Source organism: Anabrus simplex, chromosome 2, assembly GCF_040414725.1.
Source record: "Anabrus simplex isolate iqAnaSimp1 chromosome 2, ASM4041472v1, whole genome shotgun sequence".
Classification (NCBI taxonomy): domain Eukaryota; kingdom Metazoa; phylum Arthropoda; class Insecta; order Orthoptera; family Tettigoniidae; genus Anabrus; species Anabrus simplex.
The window spans coordinates 1,109,358,865-1,109,385,375 of NC_090266.1; the positions used below are offsets into that span (position 1 = coordinate 1,109,358,865).

The 26,511-nt window shown below is 44.2% G+C and overlaps 1 protein-coding gene across 2 annotated transcripts in view; it reads right to left on the bottom strand.

Moving 5' to 3' along the window:
• LOC136863319 (dipeptidase 1) overlaps positions 1-26,511 on the bottom strand; it is a 174,306-nt gene that overhangs the window by 113,520 nt on the left and 34,275 nt on the right. For both annotated transcript variants that reach the window (XM_067139704.2, XM_067139703.2), the window contains exons 2-4: positions 23,722-23,833; positions 21,166-21,340; positions 17,004-17,160 (exon numbers count right to left, since the gene is read on the bottom strand). In XM_067139704.2, coding sequence (XP_066995805.1) covers positions 17,004-17,160; positions 21,166-21,340; positions 23,722-23,833 — 444 coding nt within the window. The remainder of the gene's footprint in view (positions 1-17,003; positions 17,161-21,165; positions 21,341-23,721; positions 23,834-26,511) is intronic.

The following is a 26,511-nucleotide window of genomic DNA, read 5'->3' on the forward strand; positions in this document are numbered from 1 at the left end:
TCCCAGGAAAAACTTTCGGCAGGCAGATTTGAATTTATGAGAGGAAGTAACGTGACGAATGTCCATTGGGAGTGTATTCCAGAGTCTCGATGCAGTAACTAAAAAGGAATGATTGTAGGAATTCGTTCCATTTAGTGGAATTTCAAGTAGGGAACCAGAACGGGTACTAATTTCATGGAATGAGGAAAGGAAACGGAAATTGGAAGATAGGTAAGTAGGAGTGTTCGTCGAAAGCACTCGGTAAACAAGTGCCATTAGGTGAATATCGAGGGAAATACTATCGTAAAGCTCGAAGTGCACCTAAAAATTTGAAATTTAAGGGAGTTACCCAGGAGAACACAGAAAGAAGCCGAGCCGCCAATGCAAACTGCTCTCTTGATCTTGAAATGTTCTGTGGCATCTTGATTCGACCGCCTGAAAAACATCCGTTAGCAAAAGCAGACACACAAATACCATAATGGAAGTAAGTACTGTATAGTGAATATTGGACAGATAATGTTCAGAGGAATGTCCCTTTGACGAAGTTTAAGTACAAATTTTTAAGGATTCAAAAAGGCAAGCTCTAAGAGGTTATCGTGAATTCCCTGTTACTATGTATAAACACAGTCAACAGCATTCCCATTTCTACGCCTGAATGTGAACTTATTCTTGAGAACAACAAGGGCTTCTCTACACCTGACAACTGCTTATCAAGCTTATACGTCCTCTTCGGCCTCTACCACATGACAACTGCTGGTAACTGAAAGGAAGAATGCTTGCGACCGACACGAAGAGCACAGAACGTACACGTGAAAATGGCAGCACCAGCATGACGGGTCAATATGAAAGGCACTGTAACGGAAAATGTATTTGTTTCATATCTTCATTTTATTACTACATCTATATTGACGTCTGAAGGTTAATGTAAAGATTACGCATGGTATTCCATGTGCTTTAAGTTTTAACTAATTTACTGCAAACAGTTACCTGAAAGTTCAAATATGACACCAAAGAATCTATAGCCTGCTACTCTAGTATTCTGTGTTTGGGATGGGTCGAGTGAGTACTGGTTAACTTTTTTCCAGGAAGAAAGGACTGGCTAAATCTATCCACATCATTCGCTCATTTACGTGCCTAACAAAAACTATGTTGCGTGCTGTAGTGTTCCTGATGAACAGTCCTACTCCACACCCTGTCCTTGCCTTTTTTAACACCTGGGAAGAAAAACGTTATTTTCGCCTACATTTTCCTACTTATCTCCCGTTACCCGGATATCATTAACTTTGCCTTTTCTTGCCTTTTTAGCACCTGTGAAGAAAGCTTTATTTTCTGCTATCTCTTCCTCGTTATCTCCCCTTACCCGAATATCATTAACTCAAAACACATCCAGACGCATCGTCCTTGCTGACTCAGCTAGTTCTACTTTCATTTTTTTCCAAAGCCCCATTGATAATGATAGCCCCCCATCTAATTCCATTTTGTTCGCAAAGTTGTTTCGAAGGACTCCGTTACTCGATAGGTCCGAAGCTTGCTTGAAATGTTCTGAGCTTGGTAAATTCCGCCAAGCAGGTTGCTATCTTACTTATACATAGTCCAATGAGAATGTCTTCTCTGGTGGGTTAGGGACCACCGATGGGTTGTATATTCCTAGACGTCTGATTATAAGGATGACCACGTTTCAGAATATGTCTGAGATGCCCATTCCAGTTCCACAGCAACTGATATCCCGACTCTCAGGACCACTTACTAGGCCACTCAGCCGTCGCCAGGGCTCATGAGCAAGGACTAACACAGTATCCCATACCATGAAGTCGTCAAAAGTATCAATTCTCTGAATCTTTTGTGAACAAGAAAATATGTAGTTACTTAAATAATCGCATTATGTGATTTACGTCATTTGCATTACTGTATATTTAAATGGGGCACAGGTTTCTTTAAACCCACAGGGCCACGCACTGAGGCACGTTGTCGGAGGTGTAAATAGTTATAATGCTCATAATGGTGTTAATGTTGTAATTAGTGTAGCTCTGTTGTCTAGGTTTATTAGTGGACGTATTCTACGAACATATTGCACGTCGTCAGGAACTCAGCATAAAGAAGAAAACGGAAATTCTTTAATCAGATTTTCTTGACATGAAGTTTTTAAATTTAAATGTTCTTTGTTCTGAGCATCTTCTGGTGTTTTGTGTGCTTATTTATGGAGATTTATTTGATAACTGATAGAACTTTTTTCCCTTCAGATGTAGCTATTATACTGTCTTGATATCAAAGGGGTTGCCTAGTCAATACAGTGGAAGTGAGTTCGTGACATCTCATAGCAGCAGTCAACCGGCCGCGGCCAAGACCTATGAAGTTAACTCATGTCAGAGATGTTCGCCCTTGTTGGAGCTGAATATCTCCGTTAACATAGCTCGTACGGTAAAACTGTACAGGACATCGTAATGTCTATGACTTAATCGGTTTCTGGGATGAGGTTTATTCGGGTTAGCATGAGTTACCGGCCCAAGCGCCCTAAAACTGGGTTGTCTCTTCTGTCAGTTCAACCGTTCCAAGAACTCTTCTTCCCACCTTCATTGCCGTTGAGGACTTCAGCAGAGTTCATCAGAGCCCCGTTAGCCGTCGCTTTTCAGAGTTCCTGCAGGGCCTTCACAGCTACCGTGGCGGTGCCGGGGCACACGAAGTCCCCACTATACAGTACTTCGCCCCTGCAGGCCATCCCCTACTTCACGCCGTTGCCTGTCTCCCACCACGAGGTGGAGGGGTTTGACTTGTGAGAGATCGTATTTTCTATCATTTTGGTTATGTTTTCACACTACTTGTTTTGGCCCCTTAATATTGTTACGCCGCTGACTACTAATCAGATGCAACATGAAGGAGCTGCGTACTAACACAGCATATGGTAGTAAACTAGTATCCTCATTCTGAGGTGATACAACTCCATGAACCTTTTTAACCACTTACCAGCCCTCCTGCCAATCTCAATATTTCTGCAGTATTTGTAATTGAACCTGGGCCCCAGAGGACAGCAGCTAACAGCGCTAACCGTTATGCTGTGGAGGTGTATAACATGGCAGTATAAAGAAAACATCAGAATATTGCACCACCCCAAGCATTTATTGCAGGGTGACAAAGACTTGCAGGATACTCTTAGTAGCGTGCTGGACCACTCACAACACGGAGACAGCCAGTGATACGGTCGAACATTGAGCCATACAGACGATGGAAGTTCTCCCGACGAAGATCCTGTCACAGCTGGCGCAACGGATCCTAAAAACATGCCTTAGTTACCGCTGTTCGAAGTTGCCGTCCAATCTGGTCCCAAACGTTGTATGTGAGATCCAGAGAGCTAGCTGCCCGAGGAAACATGTTGACATCACAAAGGTAGGCCAGGCATACGATGGACGGAAAACATGTGTTGGAAACATACGCATATATACGAAACCATTCATTGTAGAAACGTTACCGCTACAGGCCCCTCCAAGACGGTGCACCCGTTTCCAGACGTGTGGAAGGCGTAGGATACCACTAGCAGTGCCGCCTTTGTTGATGTCCGCAATGGAGTACCCTAGCTCAGACTCAGAAAGACAGCGACTCAACCAACTGAGCCACATGAAAAAAGGAGTTCGTGATTATTGTTATAAATAGATGCAGTTAGTATTTTTACAAAGGTTTTATGAGTAGCATTTATTAAGGGATACAGAAAATAGTAGTATAGGCAGGACAGCACCCTAAATGTTATGTATAAAAGTAATAGGAATATCATCTTCACCTGAAGCCTTTGATTTAATCGAGTACAAAGCCTTTTAGACGCGATATTCTATAACATTGTGAAATGTGAATGGTGACTTGGCTGGAGGGGTGGGCGGTGAGTCGGTGCAGTTAATTGGGGTAGGTTGAATATTTATTCTACTAAAGTAATCGTTCAGTTCGACACGTGGAATGTCAGGAGTTGCCTGTCTCTGTTGATGTTTTCCTTATTCTTAACCAGAATATTGCATCTTTACTCAAACTGTTTATTCTTGCATTCATTTCACTTGTACTAAGAATATATGAAATGCTGCAATTATGTTGGGACGGGAGTAACAGCGGTTTGCAGGCGGGGAGGGGGGGGGGGGTAATCCAAGGAGTCCAGTCACCCCAGGAGTTTTAACGAATGTAGCTTTATTAAGCATTTTATATATAATGTATATTACTATTAACTTCTGGAGTCCGACTCATTGGCTGAATGATCAGTGTTGAGGCCTTCGGTTCAGAGGGTCCCGGGTTCGATTCCCGGCCGATTCGAGATTTTAATCGCGTGTGATCAGTTCTTCTGGCTCCGGGTCTGGGTGTTTGTCCCAACACTTTCCTCTTCATATTCAGACAACATACTACACTACCAACCACCAAAGAAATACACAACAGTGATTACATCCCTCCGTATAGGGTTGGCGGCGGAATGGGCATCCGGCCGTAAAACATGGCCAACTCCACATGTGCGACACCGTTCGCACCCGCGACGCCAGAGATGTGGGAAAAGCTGAAGAAGAAGAAGAAGAAGAAGAAGAAGAAGAAGAAGATTACTATTAGCTTCCGGAATCCGCATGAATCCACCACTCTTACCCGGATCCAAGGACACTCATTTCCTTTTTAGGTATTTTATACAACCTAAAGTCTGGAAGTTTGGACACCTATCAAAATAAAATTCTGGATGAAGAACTACCTTAATGCCCCCTCCCCCACCCACCCAAAAAACTAAAATCCTGGCTACGCTACTGACTAGAGACCAGTAAGTTCGAACCCTCAAGTACCATCTGACTAAACCGAGGTCGAACCAGCCAACTAGAGGCTAAGAGCCCAGTGCTTCACGCTTGAGTTACTCATCCTAGCAGTAGAAGCTAGTAAGATAGTACAAATAACCTAGTCTCTGAGTCACAAGGGTAACCAAGGCGAACCCCCGTTTGCCTATTAGATCAAGGTGTAGAGGACGAGGCGGAAGAGGTACGGGAGGAGGTCTATAAGGAGGAGGAGGAGGTCGAAGAGGAAGAGCACGTGATACACTACTAAGTCTATGCGGAAGAGAGGAGAGAATACGCTACTAAGTTTATAAGGAGGAGGTCAATCCGTACTAATTTTATGAGAAGGAGGAAAAGGAGGAGGATAGAGCTTCTTGTAAGGCAGAGGAGGAGGATGGAGACCCTTTCAGTAGCAGAATTAGCTCTAACCTACAAGAATCAAAACTTTAAAATAAAGCTTAGAAAGCGCACGCTCCTTCAGCCACTGTGGAACAGGAACAAGTTAGGTTAAGGTTAAGGTTAAACGAGATGTCGAACTCTTAGTCTGCAAGGTTAGACGAGGTGTCGATCTCGAAGTTACAATTTGTGAGCCGCTGAGGTAGTTCTCTAGAGTTAAATCCATGAGGATAGTATATAGTAGCCACCTTACGTAGCAGACCTTGCCTCAGTCCTTGAAAGTTAGAAAGATAATAGTAATAGGTCATAATTTACAAGTTGTGAGCCCCTGAGCCAGCTTTCCAGAGTAAGGCCCATAAGAGTAATATATCACCATTAGCCCTTGCGCCAAATCCGTGGTGTTAGTCTCATATAACCAGTGTATAGCGGCCATCTTGCCTCAGGAGCTCTAGCGCTGCTCTCCCCGAGTTTGCCCCATAAGAGGCAATGTACCACCATTAGCCCCTGCGCCAGCTTGCCCATTTTATAACTACTTCCATTGTACTTAAAAATCCAAGTGTTTATTTATTTTATATTGCGTTGTATATTAGATATTTTAAGTGCAGTAGCCATTGCAACTCCTACTAAATGATACTTGCAAGTACTCACTACGTTCACACTCGACAGGACAACCTTTGACCTCCGCAATGAATGAGTGCTCGTCTCAGCTAACTACATTCCGAACCTATCAGATCATCGCGACCGACTACCAACAAAGCTTATCGCTGTAGGGAGCTAGTCAATAACTCTTTGTTCTCACCTATGAATGAATGCTTTCATTCCATGCCACCCACATGCAGAGGAATTCAGCGCACAAATCTCTACTTTGCTGTAATCACCACACCAGTTCTAAATGAATTGTATACGGTAAAGTCAATTCGCGCTACTGTCTGCAACGATATATTTACCGTTGAGTACCTTGGCAGAGCAAGTATTTAACATCCCACCAGCCTTGCCTCAGCGCTATCAAGAACATTGACAAATTAGTTATCCTCACAGATCTCGAAAACCAAACCTTCGAACATTGATTCGAGTTTGTTAGGTTCGACCAAGAGCGCCAACTGATCTTTAACAGTATGGAAAAGGAATTTTACAATTTATTCATAGACCTCGTCTGTACTCTGGGGGAATACGGGGCGATATTGGGACATTGGTTGCTAGTGGGCATTCCACGGAATATTTTGACTATAATGCATTGCGGTGCAGTCTATCAACACCCCAGTCAGTGCAGCCGATGCAGCAGCAGCAGCAGTAGCCACCACGGCAGTGTACATCATCTCCCCAGTCCACAGCACCAGAGACTCCTCTACCACATTCACCTAGACCATCACGAGGATGGCACCTCTGACCCAGCAGCAGTAATTCCATCACATGGGACATCACCCCCATCGCCAATAGCAACACCCTCTTCACCATCTCCGACAGCAGCTCCATCATCGGTAGAAAGCACAGCAGGCATCGTCCCTCTCACCGCTCTTGGTAGGTTGTATGAGAAAAAACACACCCTTCCTCTGCACCAATACCACCACTACCACTGCGAGTGAGTCTTCGTGACTGTGTCTATGCAGTTAATGAGACCAGTGCTGACACATCGTCAACAAGAAGAAGGTTCACCACCAGCGTAAGTAAATATTGTTAATTAAAAATTGTGTGATGTGTCTTTTAAATTTCACATTTAGCGACTTTTTCACTTTTCATTTAAACTTTATTTTTTTATGTGCGTTTTCACTTTGATCGTGTGTTGTGTGCATATAAGATTCGATGTTTAATAAGTCCTGCTCAAACCAGGTCTATGTGGTATAATACTGCAATTCTGTTGCCCTCAATATCCTTCAAAATATAAGTCGTAGTGTAATTGCCTTTTACTTGCTCTATGGTAAACTGTTCTGTCGGCGCAGTAGGCGTAACTATATGTATACCATTCTTGCGTGAGGTACGTTATGTTATCGCTATGATGTAACGGTCTGCAGTGAAACGCCTTCCTCGTCAAGACCAAAAACACTAGCTTATGGAAGAAACGAAGTAGAACTGACGGAGTCAGCAAAGTGGTTGCATCTGGATGTGTTATGTGTTAATGATATTCGGGCAAGGGGAGATAACGAGGAAGAGATAGATTATAAAGTATTCCTAACAAATGTTAAAAAAGGGGACAGAGTGTGGAGTGGGACTGTTCATCGGAAATACTATCGCACACAACATAGTTTCTGTTCGGCACGTAAATGAGAGAATGATGTGGGTAGATTTGGTAGTTGGAGGAATGAGGTCGAGAATTGTCTCACCGTCCTCGATAGCTGCAGTCGCTTAAGTGCGGCCAGTATCCAGTATTCCGGAGATAGTGGGTTCGAACCCCACTGTCGGCGGCCCTGAAGATGGTTTTCTGTGGTTTCCCATTTTCACACCTAGCTCTTTACTATCCCATCGCCGCCTTAGGACCTATCTGTGTCGGTGCGACGTAAAGCAGCTTGCAAAAAAAAAAAAAGAATTGTCCCAATGTATTCAGCGTATGAAGTTGACAAGTTTTATGAATCAGTGAGTGACATCGTAGTAGTTGTTAACAGCTAAGATGGGACAGTCCTAATGGACGATTTCAATGCGATAGTTGGAAATAAAACTCAGGATACGAAAAGGTGATGGGTAAATCTGGGAAAGATATGGAAGCGTCTACCGCTCTTATGTGCAAGTACGTGATTAGCAGTTGCGTATACATCCTTCAAGCAAAAGGCTATTAACCGCTACATATGGGAGGGTAGGGGCACCAGATCCATAAGAGACTATATCATAATCGACCTTGAATTCAGAAAATCTGTTGGGAATGTGCGGGTAATCCGGAAATTCTTCAGTGATACCGACCACCGATCTGTACCGAACTAAGTATCTCTAGGCCTAGGATAGAGAAAGTAAATCTGTTGCAGACGAATAATTGTAGAAAATCTATATGACAAAGAAATTAGACAGAAGTGCAGGCATATGATTAATGGAACGTTAAAGGAAATCTTTCTGGTGACTTTGTGAACAACCGAACTCACGGGGAGGACGGCAAAGATGATTGGTGAAATTAAGCTTGAGGAAGTAGAAAAGATGGTAAATAAACTCCACAATCATAAAGCAGTAGAGATGACATTAGACCAGAAATGGTGGTAAAATATAGTGGGAAGGCAGGGGTAAAATGGCATCGTAGAGTAATAAACTCACTGCCCAAAATATTAGTCGCCCTAGTGCGCACGCACAGATGGATCGTAATGCCTGTACAGATTGCGCAGCGAACACGTCCCGTGCTCAAACGCACGCACGCTGCCTCTATGTGAGCACAGGGCAGCAGCGATCAGTGAGTCATTGATGTTCCAAGCGGACAGTGGACGTCAACATGGGTAGATGTAAGGATGTGTCAGAGTGGCAAGAAGGGGCAATCGTGTTTGGACGTGCCCATGGCAATATGGTGCGTGAAGTTGCTGGATTTGTTGGTGTTTCGCAGCGGACTGTTCAACGTGTCTACCAGCAGAGGTGTACTACACGTGGCTACGAAACACGACGTCAGAATTGTGGTCGGAGAAAGATAATGACTGAGAGGGACCTGAGACGCATTTCACAGCTTGTGATTCAGAATCGCTTCCAAATCTGACAGGTATTGCTGCAGTCAGTGAATGAAGGTAAATCCTAACTTGTTAGGAGATAACATTGCGACGGGAACTGCATGCAATGAACATTCGAAGTCCGTCACCTCGCAAGAGGCCACTGCTCACACAGGCACATAAAGCTGCGCATCTTCAATGGGCTAGAAATCATCGAACGTGGACGGTAGCTGACTGGCGGAACGTAATGCGGGCTGACGAATCACGTCTTTGCCTGTATTCCAATTACACACGTCGTCGAGTGCACCGAAGGGCAAATGAAGCATTTCATCCTGGACGTGTGCGAAGTCAGATTCAAGCCGGAGGTGGGTCTGTGATGTTTTGGGGGTGTTTTTCGTATCATGGATTGAGCCCGCTCATTGAGGTGACCACTAACGTGAACCAGCATGTTTATTCAAAAGTTCTGAGTGGTCAGGTTTGGCCTTTCAGTCAATATCTTCATGATGGTTGTACTACTGACACCCCGAATTTTCAAGATGACAACACCAAAGTTCATCGGGTTGAACGCATATGTGTCTGGTTGTATGAACACTCCCCCACCCTATTAAATCTTGACTGGCCTGCAAATTCACCTGACTTGAACCCCGTTGACAATCTGTGGGACATTTTGGAACAGAGGGTAAAACACCGATATCAACATCCCCACAATTTTTCGGAATTGCCGCGATCAAATCCTCAGCGAGTGGCTTAAACTGGATGCGACGTTCCTGCGCAACCTTGTGGACTCACTTCCTAACCGAATTAAGGCGGTTATACTGTATTAAATGATGTTTGCAATAATTTCTCCAGGGCTGAATAATTTTTGTCCGGTGAGCTTAAGATTAGCATGGCATGTTAGTAAGGTATCTTCTGATTGAACGAAAGCTATAATTGCACCTATCTATAAGCAAGGGAACAGGAAGGGTTGCAACAACTATTGAGATATTTCGTTGATCAGTATACCAGACAAGGTGTTCACTGGTATTTTGGAAGTGAGAGTGCGATCTGCTTTTTTGAGAGTAATCTGGATGAATACCTGTGTGGTTTCATACCACAGAGAGGCTGTCAGGATCAACAATCTGTATGCGCTAGTTTCCTGAAAAATATTACGAGAGGAATAGATAGTTATGTTTATGTTTCATAGATGTAGAGAAGGCATATGACAGAAGACCGAGAGAAAACATTTTAACCGTACTGGAGGACTATGGGATTAGATGTAGATTATTAAAATCAATCAAAGGCATTTATGGTGACAATTGGGCCGCAGTGAGAATCGATGGTAGAATGAGTTCTTGGTTCAGGGTACTTACAGGGGTTAGCCAAGGCTGTAAACTTTCACCTTTTGTTGTTCATAGGTTAAACTGATCATCCACTAAAAGGTACAAAAAGTGGCAGGGAGGGATTAAGTTACAAGGAAACGTAGTAAGCAGTTTGGCCTATGCGTACGTCTTAGCCTTACTGGAAGTTTGTGCTGAAAGCCTGTAGACTAATGTCTTGGAAATTGAAAATAGATTCGTTGAAAGTAGTTCCCTCTGCTATTACGAAAGATCCGTTTCAATTATACCAATAAGAAACCATAAGGGAAGAAGGGTGCACCTTTAGTAGTAGCCTAACGTCGAATTGTGGACAATGTAGGTTGAATTTCTGAAAAGGAAAACCACATCCTACTGTGGTGCAATGGTGGCTCCGTGGTTATGATCACGACATCTACAGTCACATTAAACTGGAGGTCCTGTGACTATGATCACGATATCAACAGTCACATTAAACTGGAGGTCCTGTTGCTATGATCACAATATCTACAGTCACATTAAACTGGAGGTCCTAAGGCTATGATCACGATATCTACAGTCACATTAAACTGGAGGTCCTGTGACTATGATCACGATATCAACAGTCACGTTAAACTGGATGTCTTGTGGCTATGATCACGATATCAACAGTCACGTTAAACTGGAGGTCCTGTGGCTATGATCACGATATTTACAGTCATGTTAAACTGGATGTCTTGTGACTATGATCACGATATCAACAGTCACGTTAAACTGGATGTCTTGTGACTATGATCACGATATCAACAGTCACATTAAACTGGATGTCTTGTGGCTATGATCACGATATCTACAGTCACATTAAACTGGAGGTCCTGTGACTATGATCACAATATCAACAGTCTCGTAAAACTGGATGTCTTGTGGCTATGATCACGATATCTACAGTCACATTAAACTGGAGGTCCTGTGACTATGATCACGATATCAACAGTCACGTTAAACTGGAGGTCCTGTGACTATGATCACAATATCTACAGTCACGTAAAACTGGATGTCTTGTGGCTATGATCACGATATCTACAGTCACGTTAACCTGGAGGTCCTGTTGCTCTGATCACGATATCAACAGTCACGTTATACTGGAGGTCCTGTTGCTACGATCACGATATCAACAGTCACATTAAGCTGGAGGTCCTGCGGCTATGATCACGATATCTACAGTCACGTTAAACTGGAGGCCCTGTAAGTATGATCACAATATCTACAGTCACGTTATACTGGAGGTCCTGTGACTATGATCACGATATCTACAGTCACGTTATACTGGAGGTCCTGTTGCTATGATCACGATATCAACAGTCACGTTATACTGGAGGTCCTGTTGCTCTGATCACGATATCAACAGTCACGTTATACTGGAGGTCCTGTTGCTATGATCACGATATCAACAGTCACGTTATACTGGAGGTCCTGTGGCTATGATCACGATATCAACAGTCACGTTATTCTGGAGGTCCTGTTGCTATGATCACGATATCAATAGTCACGTTAAACTGGAGGTCCTGTTGCTCTGATCACGATATCAACAGTCACGTTATACTGGAGGTCCTGTTGCTATGATCACGATATCAACAGTCACATTAAACTGGAGGTCCTGCGGCTATGATCACGATATCTACAGTCACGTTAAACTGGAGGCCCTGTAAGTATGATCACGATATCTACAGTCACGTTACACTGGAGGTCCTGTGACTATGATCACGATATCTACAGTCACGTTATACTGGAGGTCATGTTGCTATGACCACGATATCAACAGTCACGTTATACTGGAGGTCCTGTTGCTCTGATCACGATTTCAACAGTCACGTTAAACTCTAGGTCCTGTGGCTATGATCGCGATATCAACAGTCACGTTAAACTGGAGGTCCTGTTGCTATGATCACGATACCAACAGTCACGTTATACTGGAGGTCGTGTTGCTATGATCACGATATCAACAGTCACGTTAAACTGGAGGTCCTGTGGCTATGATCACGATATCAACAGTCACGTTAAACTGGAGGTCATGTTGCTATGATTACGATATCAACAGTCACGTTATACTGGAGGTCCTGTGGCTATGATCACGATATCAACAGTCACGTTATTCTGGAGGTCATGTTGCTATGATTACGATATCAACAGTCACGTTATACTGGAGGTCCTGTTGCTATGATCACGATATCAATAGTCACGTTAAACTGGAGGTCCTATTGCTATGATCACAATATCAACAGTCACGTTAAACTGGAGGTCCTATTGCTATGATCACAATATCAACAGTCACGTTAAACTGGGGGTCCTGTGGCTATGATCACAATATCAACAGTCACGTTAAACTGGGGGTCCTGTGGCTATGATCACGATATCAACAGTCACGTTAAACTGGAGGTCTTGTGACTATGATCACGATATCAACAGTCACATTAAACTGGAGGTCCTGCGGCTATGATCACAATATCTACAGTCACGTTAAACTGGAGGCCCTGTAAGTATGATCACGATATCTACAGTCACGTTATACTGGAGGTTCTGTGACTATGATCACGATATCTACAGTCACGTTATACTGGAGGTCATGTTGCTATGACCACGATATCAACAGTCACGTTATACTGGAGGTCCTGTTGCTCTGATCACGATATCAACAGTCACGTTATACTGGAGGCCCTGTTGCTATGATCACGATATCAACAGTCACGTTAACCTCTAGGTCCTGTGGCTATGATCACGATTTCAACAGTTACGTTAAACTCTAGGTCCTGTGGCTATGATCGCGATATCAACAGTCACGTTAAACTGGAGGTCCTGTTGCTATGATCACGATATCAACAGTCACGTTATACTGGAGGTCCTGTGGCTATGATCACGATATCAACAGTCACGTTAAACTGGAGGTCATGTTGCTATGATTACGATATCAACAGTCACGTTATTCCGGAGGTCCTGTTGCTATGATCACGATATCAACAGTCACGTTATACTGGAGGTCCTGTTGCTATGATCACGATATCAACAGTCACGTTATGCTGGAGGCCCTGTTGCTATGATCACGATATCAACAGTCACGTTATACTGGAGGTCCTGTTGCTATGATCACGATATCAACAGTCACGTTATACTGGAGGCCCTGTTGCTATGATCACGATATCAACAGTCACGTTAACCTCTAGGTCCTGTGGCTATGATCACGATTTCAACAGTTACGTTAAACTCTAGGTCCTGTGGCTATGATCGCGATATCAACAGTCACGTTAAACTGGAGGTCCTGTTGCTATGATCACGATATCAACAGTCACGTTATGCTGGAGGTCCTGTTGCTATGAACACGATATCAACAGTCACATTAAACTGGAGGTCCCGTGGCTATGATCACGATATCAACGGTTACGTTGAACTGGAGGTCCTGTGGCTATGACCACGATGTCATGTCATGAAGTGGAACCGTACCGCACCACTGAACGTTGTGTCCCTGCTTCCAACACACGATAGCGCCAGTCTGTCTCTGTTGTGGCTCGACATGGAAGTGTACATGGAGAACCCCGACTTAAATACCAAGTGTCGAGAAATTTCGTGGTGTCGTAAGAGAACTGACTCTCCTCTTTTGCATAGCAAATCCGCACGAAACAAGCAGCTACTTCGTTCAATCGTTAAATATATCGAAACTCTGTTAAAATCGTTTTATAAGTTAGGGGCTCGTAATCGAATTTGCGGCTTATGTGCCGAGACAACAATCAACTACACTGATTCCTACCCTTAGTCTTAGAGGCATGGACATTTTGAATTGACTGTAGTTATTTTCAAAATCAGACACGTAGTTTTCAACACATGGTTCACTCACCAGCACCTTCTTCTGACAGTCAGACTGTACCGTCACTATCGTCGTAGTTATTGTTTATAATACTGTTATTATAGGCATTAAGAATTATCACAGCTCACATAACATAAGTAATAATAATGTTATTGTCTTTACGTCCCACTGACTACTTTTACGGTTTGTAGAGACGCCAAGGTGCCGGAATTTTGTTCCGCAGGATTTTTTACGCCCAGTAAATCTACCGACACGAGACTGACGCATTTGAGCACCTTTAAATACAACCGGACTGAGCCAGGATCGACCGCCCAGTTAGGGTCAGAAGGCCAGCGCCTCAACCGTCTGAAACACTCAGCCCGACCATCACATAAATAATAATAATAATAATAATAATAATAATAATAATAATAATAATAATAATAATAATAATAATAGATTCCTGGAAACTGAAGAAAAAACACCTTGACATAAGTGAATAAGGCCTGCCATACTTGCAAGGGACACTACGAGATGGCAGTGCATGCGATGATCAAACGCGCAGTGCTGCGGACTCACCAGGAACCGCGTTATCACCAATGGAATGTTGCAAGCTGCGCAACAGTTGGTCACTGCCCGAGTCATTGGCAGCCAGTTTCCTGTGGCGTACGGAGCCCCCCCTGTGTCTGCAACATAGTTAGCATGCCGCGACAGCGTGTACGTGAACCGTTTGTACAATTGACGGAGTTTTGGCGAGGGCTTATAGTGGGCCTGCGGGGGGCCATCTGGTCGTACCGCAGAATTGCGCAACATGTGGGGGGCGAAGGTCTCCATTGTGCGTCCATGTTGTCGCCAGTGTCAGCAGAAGGTGCACATACTCGTAGGCCAGGGTCCGGACAGCAGGAAGTACAGATGCACGCCAACGTCGTCGCATTTTACGTAGTGCCATATTGGACCTTACTGCGACTTCACAGCAAATTAGGGACACTGTTGCTCCGGGGGTATCAGGGAAGACAAATCGCAACCGTCTCCGTGAAGCAGGGCTACGATACTGCGTGCCGTTAGGGCTTCTTCCCCTCACGCCCCAACATCGTGCAGCCCGCCGCCAGTGGTGTCGCGATAGGCGTTTATGAAAGGACGAATGGAGACGTCTTGTCTTAAGTGATGACTGCCACTTCTGCCTTCGTGCCAACGATAGTCGTATGCGAGTGTGGCGTCGTGCAGGTGAGCGCCAAAGTCTGGAGTGTATACGACAGAGGCACACAGGGCCAACACCCAGCACGATGGTGTGGGGAACTATATTCTACACTGGCCGTTCTCCTCTGGTGATCGTCGAGGGAACATCGAACAGAGCACGGTACATCCAAACCATTATCAACCCGTCATGCTAACGTTCATGCACCAATAAAGCGATGTACTTTTCCTTCAGGAAAATGCACGGCCACATGTATCCCGTGCCACCCAACGTGCTCTCCAAGGTGTATGTCAACTACCCTGGCCAGTACGATCCCCAGATCTGTCCCCCATTGAGTATGTTTGGGACCGGATGAAATGTCATCTCGAGCTGTCTGCACGACCGGAAGGAAATCTGGCCCAACTGAAGTACCAGGTGGAAATTGCATGGCGGGCCATTCCGCAAGACTACATTCATGACCTCTACGATCGTCTGCATGGGAGAACTGCAGCCTACATTGCCGGAAAAGGAGAGTAGGCACAGTACTAGCGCTGATATTGCGCAGGCCCTGTCTATTATACTCAGATGCGTATAGCTCTGTCGGTGTGATAGTGTACTGTATACATTCTCAACAGTGAGTCAATAAAATTTCCCTCTGCTGGGACGACGAATTCATGGTGTTCCTTTTTCATTTTTCCCAAGATGAAGAAGAATCGTATGGCATCAGCAACCGTGTGCAAACGAAGCCATCTGGCTGTCTGCTCGTCAGTTTCGATACTTTGTTTCGTTCTAGGTCTACTAGATGGCAGAGTAAAGCGAACCTCCCTTGGGCGCCCATGGCTGAGTTTTAATTGATTTTGTCGGGTGAACACCAAATGTGTCACCAGATATCTGTTACATCCGACTGCCTGTGCCGGGTTTGAACCCGACAGTCTACCACAGACCCACTGCACGACCTGGTTAGTGAATGAAGCACTTTCTTGACAACTACTTGTCGGGTTTTGAAAATAAGTACACCCCTTAATTAACAATGACATCCGCCTCTGTGGTGTAGTGGTTAGTGTGATTACCTGCCACTCCGGGAAGCCCAGGTTCGAATCTCGGCTCTGCCACGAAATTTGAAAAGTGGTACGAGAGCTGGAACGGGGTCCACTCAGCCTCGGGAGATCAACTGAGTAGAGGGGACTTCGATTCCCACCTCAGCCATCCTGGAAGTGATTCTCCGTGTTTTCCCACTTCTCCTCCAGACAAATGCCTGGATGGTACCTAACTTAGGGCCACTGTCCTTCCCCGTTCATTGCCCATCTCTTCCAATCTTCCCATCCCCCTACAAGGCCCATGGTCAGCATAGCATGCGAGACCGGCTGGGAGAGGTATCTGTCCTCCTCCCCTGCTGTATCCCCAACCAAATGTCTCACACTCCAGGACACTGTCCTTGAGGCGGTAGACGTGGGATCTCACACTGAGTCCGGTGGAAGAAACAACCCTGGACAGTAAACGGATTTCGTCGCCATAAGACCTATCTGTGTCGGTGGGACGTAAAGCCCCTAGCAAAAAAAAAAGAAGTAAACGGATTAAGAAAGAAAGAAAGCTAGCACTTTCCTGTCCCATCGTTGCCTTAAGTCCTATCCATGTCGGTGCGACGTAAAGCGAATTGCAATGTATATGTATGTATTGTGAGGTGAGCTTATTACGTTCTTATGGCTTTACATGTTGTACGCTTCTCGTTCAGATAATACAAGATGGATGAGCAACTGGGAAGAGCGGTCCAGTCTTAGCATTCGTCTGGTCTCAAAATCAGTAACCACGGAAATCGATCTCCACCTACAGCCAACACCCGCACTGTATGCCAGCTTATTTCTTTTCTCTTCATTAAGATCTGTAAACAAGGAAACCTTACAGGCTGTAAACAGGAACACATCTTACCTGTGCACCCACCATTCCTTGCCGCAGTCGATGCAGGTCTGTGTGTGACCACGAACTCTGGCCCCAGGGCTCAGTTTTTCGCAGGTCCTCGCTGAAATGGAAGTCCCGCAGCTGGTTGTGAAGGAACTTTCTCAGATTCCACGGCAAGTCGTTGTGCCTGTGCATTCAAACAGCTTCATATAGTAAAACGTTCACGTATCACATCAACAGTAAGAAATGGGGCGTTCATAACCAAAGAGAACATAGTCCGTCTGCAATAATTTAGAGAAATTGAGTCCTAACATTTCTGGCTCATTCCCAATTCTTGTAAATGTAAATTCAGTTTAGAAAATTCTTAGTAGCTAGGGTATTTGCTAACTTAAATTTTGGCATACGCATGAAATGGCAAGTAGATAACTCTGGTGAACGATTCCATTCTGTAAAAAACATGGACTTAGTTCACTCTGGTTGTGAATTTTAATTTAATGGACAAAACAAATGTTACAATTTAAATAGTGTATTAGTTTGCAATAGACATCACAGTCAGACTGTTATTTGTGCTTGTAATAAAATTTAACACAAAAACTGTTTTTGACATGATTGCACATAACCGCAGCAGCGCAATTCAACTCAATCAGTGTACACAAATTCATCACTGTGATCTTCTTCGCTGTTTACAATATCAGTTGACCTTGTAGTAGTCTCAGGTGAGAGATTCTTGAAGAAGGGATGATGAATTGGAGGTATATAGGGCAAGAAGCCCATCATGTCCTTCTTCTTAGCTGCAGAGATCCCTCGTTCAATTCCATAAAGGCGCTTTTGAATGACAGGTGACAATGATAGTAATAATCGCCCTTCACTCTTGTTTTGCGCAGGAATTACCTCAAAGATACACATATCTTCATTCAGAGTTTCCTTGAAGAATATTTCCAAAGGAGAGTCTTTCACCGTTCTTAACCATCTTCTTTGCAGCCGGTTGAAGGCTTGACCATCAGCAGTCTTATTTCATATTGTTGATTGCTTCCCCCAAAGTCTTTCTGGACAAGAATTCCTCTGTCTTCATCTCGATCACTTCAAAATGAGGTGATCTGATAATTTGCACACAGTCCACCAGTGGCCAGTTTCGGGATTAATGCAAACTGGGACTAACAAGGCTTCCATTCCCTTGTGTAACTAATTATCTACCATTTCATTTTCTCTCATTTTCCTTCCGCTATTCATTTATTATGACTACTAAGATCTGGTCGGAGTTTGTAGTGATTCCTAATTGAAGCATTCCGGGTTGTTGCGAAACATATTTTTCTATTTGTTATATTATAAATTTGTTTAACTTCCTTGGGATCCTAATTTAATTTACTTTTCTATTTCTCCACTCCGTTATCTAATCTCAGATATTTTCTGCTTTATTTGAAGTATTTTTATACAAGGTATATGTTTACACCAACCTCTTTATTTATTATTAAAGTTATTCTTATACCTGGCAGAGGTGTTTCCATCATACATTTAAGAAAATGGAAATTGCAACACCATGAAGGCATTGGTCGTCTGTGTTGATTTTCAAGGCATGGAACGATGCCATGTAGGTATGTAAACGATCAAAGTTTCAGACCCATTGGATTATTGCTACAGGTCTCCCCACGTGATTGGTCGCAGAGGAATCAACTCCAGTATACGGATTCTGGTGTAGCGTAGTTGACTTGCAGTCTGTGCAGTGAAGTGTTCCCCGTCAAACATGCCTCGACGACAGAGAAGAGCACGCTATCAACAACTGTCGCCGTTTGAGAGGCTCGGATAATTGTGCTATTTGAGGCTGTATTATCGCTAAGGACTGTCGCTGCACGTGTTGGCCGACAGGCATGTACGGTACAACGTGTATGGCAGCAGTGGTCAAATGAAGGTACCCACACTCGTAGACCTGGCATAGGCCCAGCGCGACAGACAACTGTGAGAGAGGATCGCCGCATCATTCGGATGGCCCGGATGGAACCCCATGCAACAGCAGTGCCAATTCGAGCAGCTGTGGCACCCCACGTTACACAACAAACAGTTGGTAATCGCCTGCGTGCAGCTGGCTTACGAGCCCGCGTCCCTGCAGAAGGTGTTCCATTGACCCCACAACAGCGACGTGTAAGGCTGGCCTGGTGTCGAGAAAGATCGACGTGGGTCGACGAATGGCATAGGGTCGTCTTTAATGATGAATCGCGCTTCTGTCTTGCCCGCAGTGATCGCCGGAATCGTGTGCGCCGACGTACCGGGGAGAGGGGCCGCCCAGATCTTATTGTCGAGAGGCACACAGGGCCAACACCAAGCATTATGGTCTGGGGAGCTATTGGCTTGAATGTGAAATCACAATTAGTACTTGTTGAGGGTACTATGACTGCTCGACAGTACGTTGATAGGGTACTGAATCCAGTGGTTGTCACTATGATGGCGAACATTGCTAATGGGATGTTTCAGTAGGACAATGCCCGGGTTCACACTGCACGCATCTCCAGATGAGCTCTCCACGACATCACAACCTTAGAATGGCCCGCCAGATCCCCGGACCTCAGTCCTATTGAGCATCTGTGGGACATGATGTGTCGACAACTAGCCAACCGTTCTCAGCCACCCACAACTCCGGAACAACTGACCCGTGCAGTGCAACAAGCATGGGCCACAATTCCTCAGGAAGCGATCCAGGGCCTTATTGACTCCATGCCTCGACGAATTCATCAATGTATTGTAGCTCGTGGTGGGCACATTCTGTATTGATTTTTGTCAAACTTGCGGTCAGAGGGACCTGAAAATGTAACCATCGAATCAAAACCGAACACTCGTCCTGCATGTTCAATTGCAGCAATGTAGCACCACTCCTCCTGGGTGTTGCAATTTCCATTTCCTTCAGTGTATAAGAGAATTAACTCCTGGCACCTTAGGTTCACTACCTTTCTTGGGGGAGTGGTTTGAGCTTGAACACGTGTTCCAGTGAGCTATCCTTGGAGTGAGGGTGCTAAGTTCTTGTGTTTGATTTTATGTTTTGGTACTGCCGCTTTGTTCATGTGTTCACACTTATGTTCTGTATCTCCTGACAGTGATGACTGAGTATCGTGTCGTCATCGGAGGTTACAATCCATAAAACTGAAATCGTAATCATTTTTAAATTATTTTGGTTATCAGTGGTTGGATGACGAGCTCTACAGAACCAATAATACAGTCGAGGATTGGAACCGTCATTTGAATATCCGTCTAAACATCGTTAAATCTACGTTCAATCACTTTCTTAGGTACTAAAAAGTTGAAGCAGCTTAATATGACAGTCTGCTTGAAGGAAACTGGGTTGGAATACCAGGAAAAGGGCGAAGGACGACACAAATGAAAGCGGATGTTAAAATGTTAAAGTGTTAAAATGCTCCGAAAACGACTGAGTAGGTGTTTAAATAAAATATCGTACATCCAATATGTAGGATGAAGTAGATGACAAATAAATGGCAATATGATAAATGCCCTATCTATTTTGAAATAGGCAATTAATTCATGATTGCCAGTACTAAGTTTGGAAAAGTGTGAAGGAAAATAGAAAAGTAATCAATCATGTAAAGTTTTCTAGTACAAGTATAGAGGGTACCATATGCTAGAATACCAATATCCAATGTAGTTTGATAACCTGTAATGCGGCGTGATGGCTGGAATACCACCGTCCGGTAGCATAGCGGGAACATTTGAGCCAAACAAAGACTACTTTCTACCCTATTTACTATTTACAGACGACCAGGATATACATCGTAGTGGGCTGAATGTGAATTACAGCAAAAGGGAATATCTCTCTTTGGAAGCAAATGCTGACAGAATTTTACAGATCGGTAAAGATGAACTTAAGACGGTAAATAAAACTCAAATATTTGGGATTAATAATGGACGCTGATAACACGTTCGTATACAATTGTGAGAAGCGGGAGTTCAACTGGGACACTGAATTCCTTGTTATGTAGTAGAAACAGTTTAAATAAAACAACGAAACTCTTCTGCCATTCGATCGTAGGGAGTAGTTTGGCCGGCCTCTACGGACTGATGTGTTCGGGAAAAGTTGATGGGCTCTTCCCTGGGATGAATGGTTGCTGCTCCAACAAACACTTGAGCCTCGTGTCGGTGCGGGACAAGAACTGTCTGTGTGTACTGTGGATGTATGTAGCAACTGACTCACCCGTCTACGAGAGGCACCTCGCGCAGGATTCGGCGCACCACTTGTAGCCGGGCCTCTAAGAGTCGTGACGAGCGTAGTTCCAAGGCAAGAGGCACACCCACTCCAACACCAAGGGCAGCAGCTACGATGAGCAATCCACAGACTGCGACCCATTGCTTACAATCCAGTTCCAGCACTGTCGACAAAACAAACGTAGCATACTCAGCGTTCCAAATAAAGTGAAATGAACGAGCACACTAGAAACTTAAAACTTGGTATCAATACCCATAAGAATCCCTATATAAATTGAAAATCCTCAAACCTACCCGAGGGAGCCGAGCTGTGATTGGTGGGTTGTTGCGGGTAAGGTTTTTTTTTTTTTTTTTTTTTTTTTTTTTTTTTTTTTTTTTTTGCTACTTGCTTTACGTCGCACCGACACAGATAGGTCTTATGGCGACGATAGGACAGGAAGGGGCTAGGAGTGGGAAGGAAGCGGCCGTGGCCTTAATTAAAGTACAGCCCCAGCATTTGCCTGGTGTGAAAATGGGAAACCACGGAAAACCATTTTCAGGGCTGCCGACAGTGGGGTTCGAACCTACTATCTCCCGAATACTGGATACTGGCCGCACTTAAGCGACTGCAGCTATCGAGCTCGGTCGGGTAAGGTTTGAAATTGGGAATAAAAGTAACTCTGCTCCCTACTTTGGCCGTCAAATTTCCTGCTCCTTAAAACATTGGCCCTCCTGTCTTCTACAACTTCGCCCCTTCCTCCCCCTCCCTCTTGTATACCTACCGTATACTGTATATTGTATGAGGGAGACCTACCTTCGAGCCAGCGATACCATGCATTTTCAAATCAACGATCTTAAGGTTACTGGTCTACTTTTTGGCTGGAGACGAAAAATTACGATTTTTTGATAACTGGAGAACATCCTATAAATTAAAAAATGTGTTAAATATATTACTGTGGCCATAATAGCTCCTACTGTTGTAAAAATCTACAGTAAGTCTCTAGAGTTCAAATCTGTAAGGTCGGCGGGTTATAATTAAAAAAATTAGTGTTCCTATCACCGAAAAAAAACATAGGGTCGCGCGTAAAGGTCAACTAAAAGGCTAGCGCAGAAAGTCATGTACTTACCGTAAGAGTTCACTCTGTGCGTTAAGAAACACGTGTCACAGCCTGTTACTCACAACATATTTGGTAACTTTTCACAAAAATCATTACTTTTAAAAAGGACATCATTAGCCCTAGTAATCCGGCTCCATGGCTACCGAGTTAACCGGCTAGTCTTTGTTCCATGGATCGCAGGTTCGATTTCCGGCCGGGTCGGGGATTTTAAGCTTCGGGTTATTCCCTCTGGGTATTTGTGCCGTCTTCGAAATGACATTTCGTCCTCGGTAAAGCTACACTCCCACAGATGGGCAGCTCGCCCGCCATGCGTCATTAACAGATCTATTGTTAGTTATTCTGTGTGGCTTTCGGTAAAGTTCTCACTCTCACCCTGCTCCCCAATAGTTTATTATAATAATGGGAATACCCATACTTCATGAATGTGTCGATGTTTTCTCCCACATCTAAGATTGTAAAGGATAATTCATTTTTCATATTTTAGTTTTTAACACTGTTCTATTAGTGTGGGGTTATCTAAGTGCCATTCACGCAGTCTAGGAGTAGCGTGCCCGCGTCATTCCCGGGTTGGATTCCCGGGCAGGTCTGGGATTTTACGTGAATCTGAGGGCTCGTTCGAGTCAACTCAGGCTACATAAGAATAACTGAGGAGCTATCTGACGGTGAGATAGCAGCTCCGGTCAATAAAATCAAGAACAACGGCCGAAAGGCTTTGTCGCACTGACCATGCGTCACTTCGTAATCTGAAGGCCTGTGGATGAGCAGTGGTCCCTTAGTAGGGCAAGGCCCGTCAGAGCTGTAGCGCCGTAGTGTATGGCGTAACAGAGATGAAAATGGTGAAAATGATCGCTGGCACTAGCAGAAGGAAGCAATGGTAGGGTTGTATTTTCAGTGAACGTGCATGGCCCGTGTGAAGCCAATGAAAAACGAACGTATAGTTCTTGTTAACTCGGTTGAAGACCCGTATAAGCAGAAGGCAGTCCGACTCGTTGCCTGAACGGTCAGCGTACTGGCCTTCGGTTCAGAGGATCGCGGGTTCGATTCCCGGCCGGCTCGGGGATTTTAACCTTAATTGGTTAATTCCAATGGCACGGGGGCTGGGTGTATGTGTTGTCTTCATCATCATTTCATCCTCATCACGACGCGCAGGTCGCCTACGGGAGTCAAATGGAAAGACCTGCACCTGGCGAGCCGAACCCGTTCTGGGATATCCCGGCACTAAAAGCCATGCGACATTTCATTTCAGCAGAAGGCACAGTCTTAGCTGCAAATGGAGGATCATAGAAGCGCTCAACTCTTTCACAGATATTCGAAGGCATAAAAATATGTAATGAGGTTGTATTATTATTATTATTATTATTATTATTATTATTATTATTATTATTATTATTATTATTATTATTATTTACTCTACAAGGGCTTGAAGAAAAGTTCTGGATAAAACAAACCTCTGTCTTTGCGCTTGCCAGCGATGTCCTGTTCTTCCTGAGGACCGTCTTGTGGAATTGCTGCTGTTCCATTCGGGAGTTTGCGGGCCAAGCTCGGACTGCGAACACCGGTCTGCAACAGTAAAACACCTTCTCGTTACCAAGAGAGAAGTAAAAACTGGAATTATCAATTTATATTGTCAAAGTCATTTAACTGGATGCTGACTGGATCCTTAATGAGTAACATCGTACCGTACTGCACAAGACGAGGAGGAAGGCTGTCATGTCGCCCCTACCTCAGTATAAACCAGACTAAAGCTTACCCTTGGTCCGGAAATGCACAGCACCTAAATTTCGCGTTGCCGTGTAATTGCAATTATTTTGCTGGCGCTCCAATACTTACTCTGACTTGCAAAACAGTTGGGATCAATTCGATCCTACTAAACGATTTATAAAGAATACTAAGGTCAGTTTGTTTACATACTATTGAGCCCTGTCCACTGCCATTACTCTCACAAGTTCCAGACACTACAAAGCAGTGGCCTAATCCGTATGCTCGACCCATAACTTGAACCTGGAGCCCTCTGAAATTTTAAAACCGTTACATTGACCACTGTAGCCTCCGTGGCTCGGGCTGCCTCTCGCCGCTGGGTTCCGTGGTTCACATCCCAGTCACTCCATGTGAGATTTGTACTGGAAAAAGCGAAGGCGGGACAGAATTTTCTCCGGGTACTTCGGCTTTTCATGTCATCTTTCATTCCAGCGACACTCTCCAATAGCATTTTATTTCCTCTGTCAGTCATTAATCATTGCCCCAGAGGAGTGCGACGGGCTTTAGCAGCCGGTGCAGTTCTCATCCTCGCCGTTAGATGGGTCTCCATTAATTCCATTCCTGACCCACTTGAAACAGGAAACAGGCTGTGGACCTCTGAGCCAAGGAGCCGGAATATTACCATGGAAGGGCGTGACAGACGAGTACCCACCAATGTAAACGCGAAGTTTCAAATGAAATGTCACATCTCTGTGGCTCGGATTCCATGTAAAACTGGAGAACGTGTGGCTATGATCACGATTTCAACAGTCAGTTAAAACTACAAGCTTGGCTGCCGGCTTCCCACCCAGAAGGGTGAGGTTCTAATCGCAGTCGATCCTGAGTTGAGATTTTCATCTTGTGGCGTCAGGAATGGCATCCGGCCTTAAACCCCTGGCCTAGAACAAAGTGAGCCTGGGTGTCTCCAAGGTTAATCACGGGCTGCCACTGTGACGTTACCATGGAGCATCGCTGGTAACCGCTGACGGCAGGCTGTATTAGCGCAGGTAATGTTTTACACCGTAATAACACAGCGAAGTGATAGTTTAAAATTTACGAACATCATCCAATGTATTCCACAGAAACAGTTATTCTGTACAACATAAATTATAAAATCGTGCAATGTAAGAGGTACTAGAAATGCGCGATATTTTAGGTCTAATTCAACAAATTCGGAACTAACAAGACTACAATATACCAGGTGTAGGCATAAGTCTTTTCCCGGTTTCACTAAGAGATGACGCCAGCAAACAGTACGCAGATTTGACCCATACGTCAGTTTGTTCGTCTGACATTAACCTACCAACATACACAAGCTGAGTCCGCCAAATATTAGCATCTGTGTTGTATCGTTCAGTGATCATGTTGACGTTTGTGTCTGAAAAGGAACATTTGCGGCACGCATTGCTTTTCTTATTTCATTAAAAGGAAAAGGCTGTGGAAAGTCATCGTTTGCTGGTAGAAACATATGGTGACACGGTCCATTGCTTACAACATGTGAGACATGGTTTCGACAATTTAAACGTGGCGATTTCAATGTGAAAGACAGTGCGAGCTCTGGTAGCGGTATTGTGTATTATAAACTCTTGAAGCCCGGCGAAACCGTTAATGCACAACGCTATCGCCAAAAGACCGGAATGGGCCAGAAGACATGGTAAAGTGATTTTGTTACACGTCAATGCGCCGTCTCACACAGCAAAACTAGTGAAAGACACCTTCAAATTGCTTGGATGGGACATCCTTCCACACCCGCCGTACTGCCCCGACCTGGCGCCATCTGTCACCTCTTCGCATCAATGGGGTACGCGCTCGCAGAACAGCACTTCAGCAATTTCGAGGAAGTTGGAAAAGGGCTCGACGAATGGTTTGCCGCAAAAGACAAGCACTTTTTCTGGCATGGTATTCATAGTTTACCTGAAAGATTGGCGAAGTGTGTGGAAGCCTATGGCCAATATTTTGAATAAACAAAAATTGAATTTCCATTGTAATTAAATGTTTACCACAAAACTGGAAAAAATTATGCATACACCTGGTACTAATTATTATTCACACTTACCTTAAGGAAGATGATGTTGACGAAATGCGTGGAATCTGCAGTTCACTGTGGCTTAAAAATGGAGTTTATTTATCACAAACATTGTTCATTTGCTTAACACTTCACAGTGACATCATACAGAAGACGGTGCGATATGTTATCATTACACGTCTTGGAACAATAGCATTAAATGAATGATATGTCTTTCTTTCCGTTCTCATAAATCAGGAACAGTCTAGTATATTCACTACCTAACTGATTTTCATCAAAAGGACCACGGTTCGAAACGTAGTCGACGAAAGCGAGACAGAATATATAAGTTTTTATTTCCGAGTTCAGCGTAAAAAGTAAAGTCCCGTGGCTTTGTACGTGAAGTTTAAAATAATATATCGGTCATGAATATGTCTTCACCTTGAAAACATTTACGGTACCTTGCTGATAAATGCCACACTCTCGCTTTTGGCTT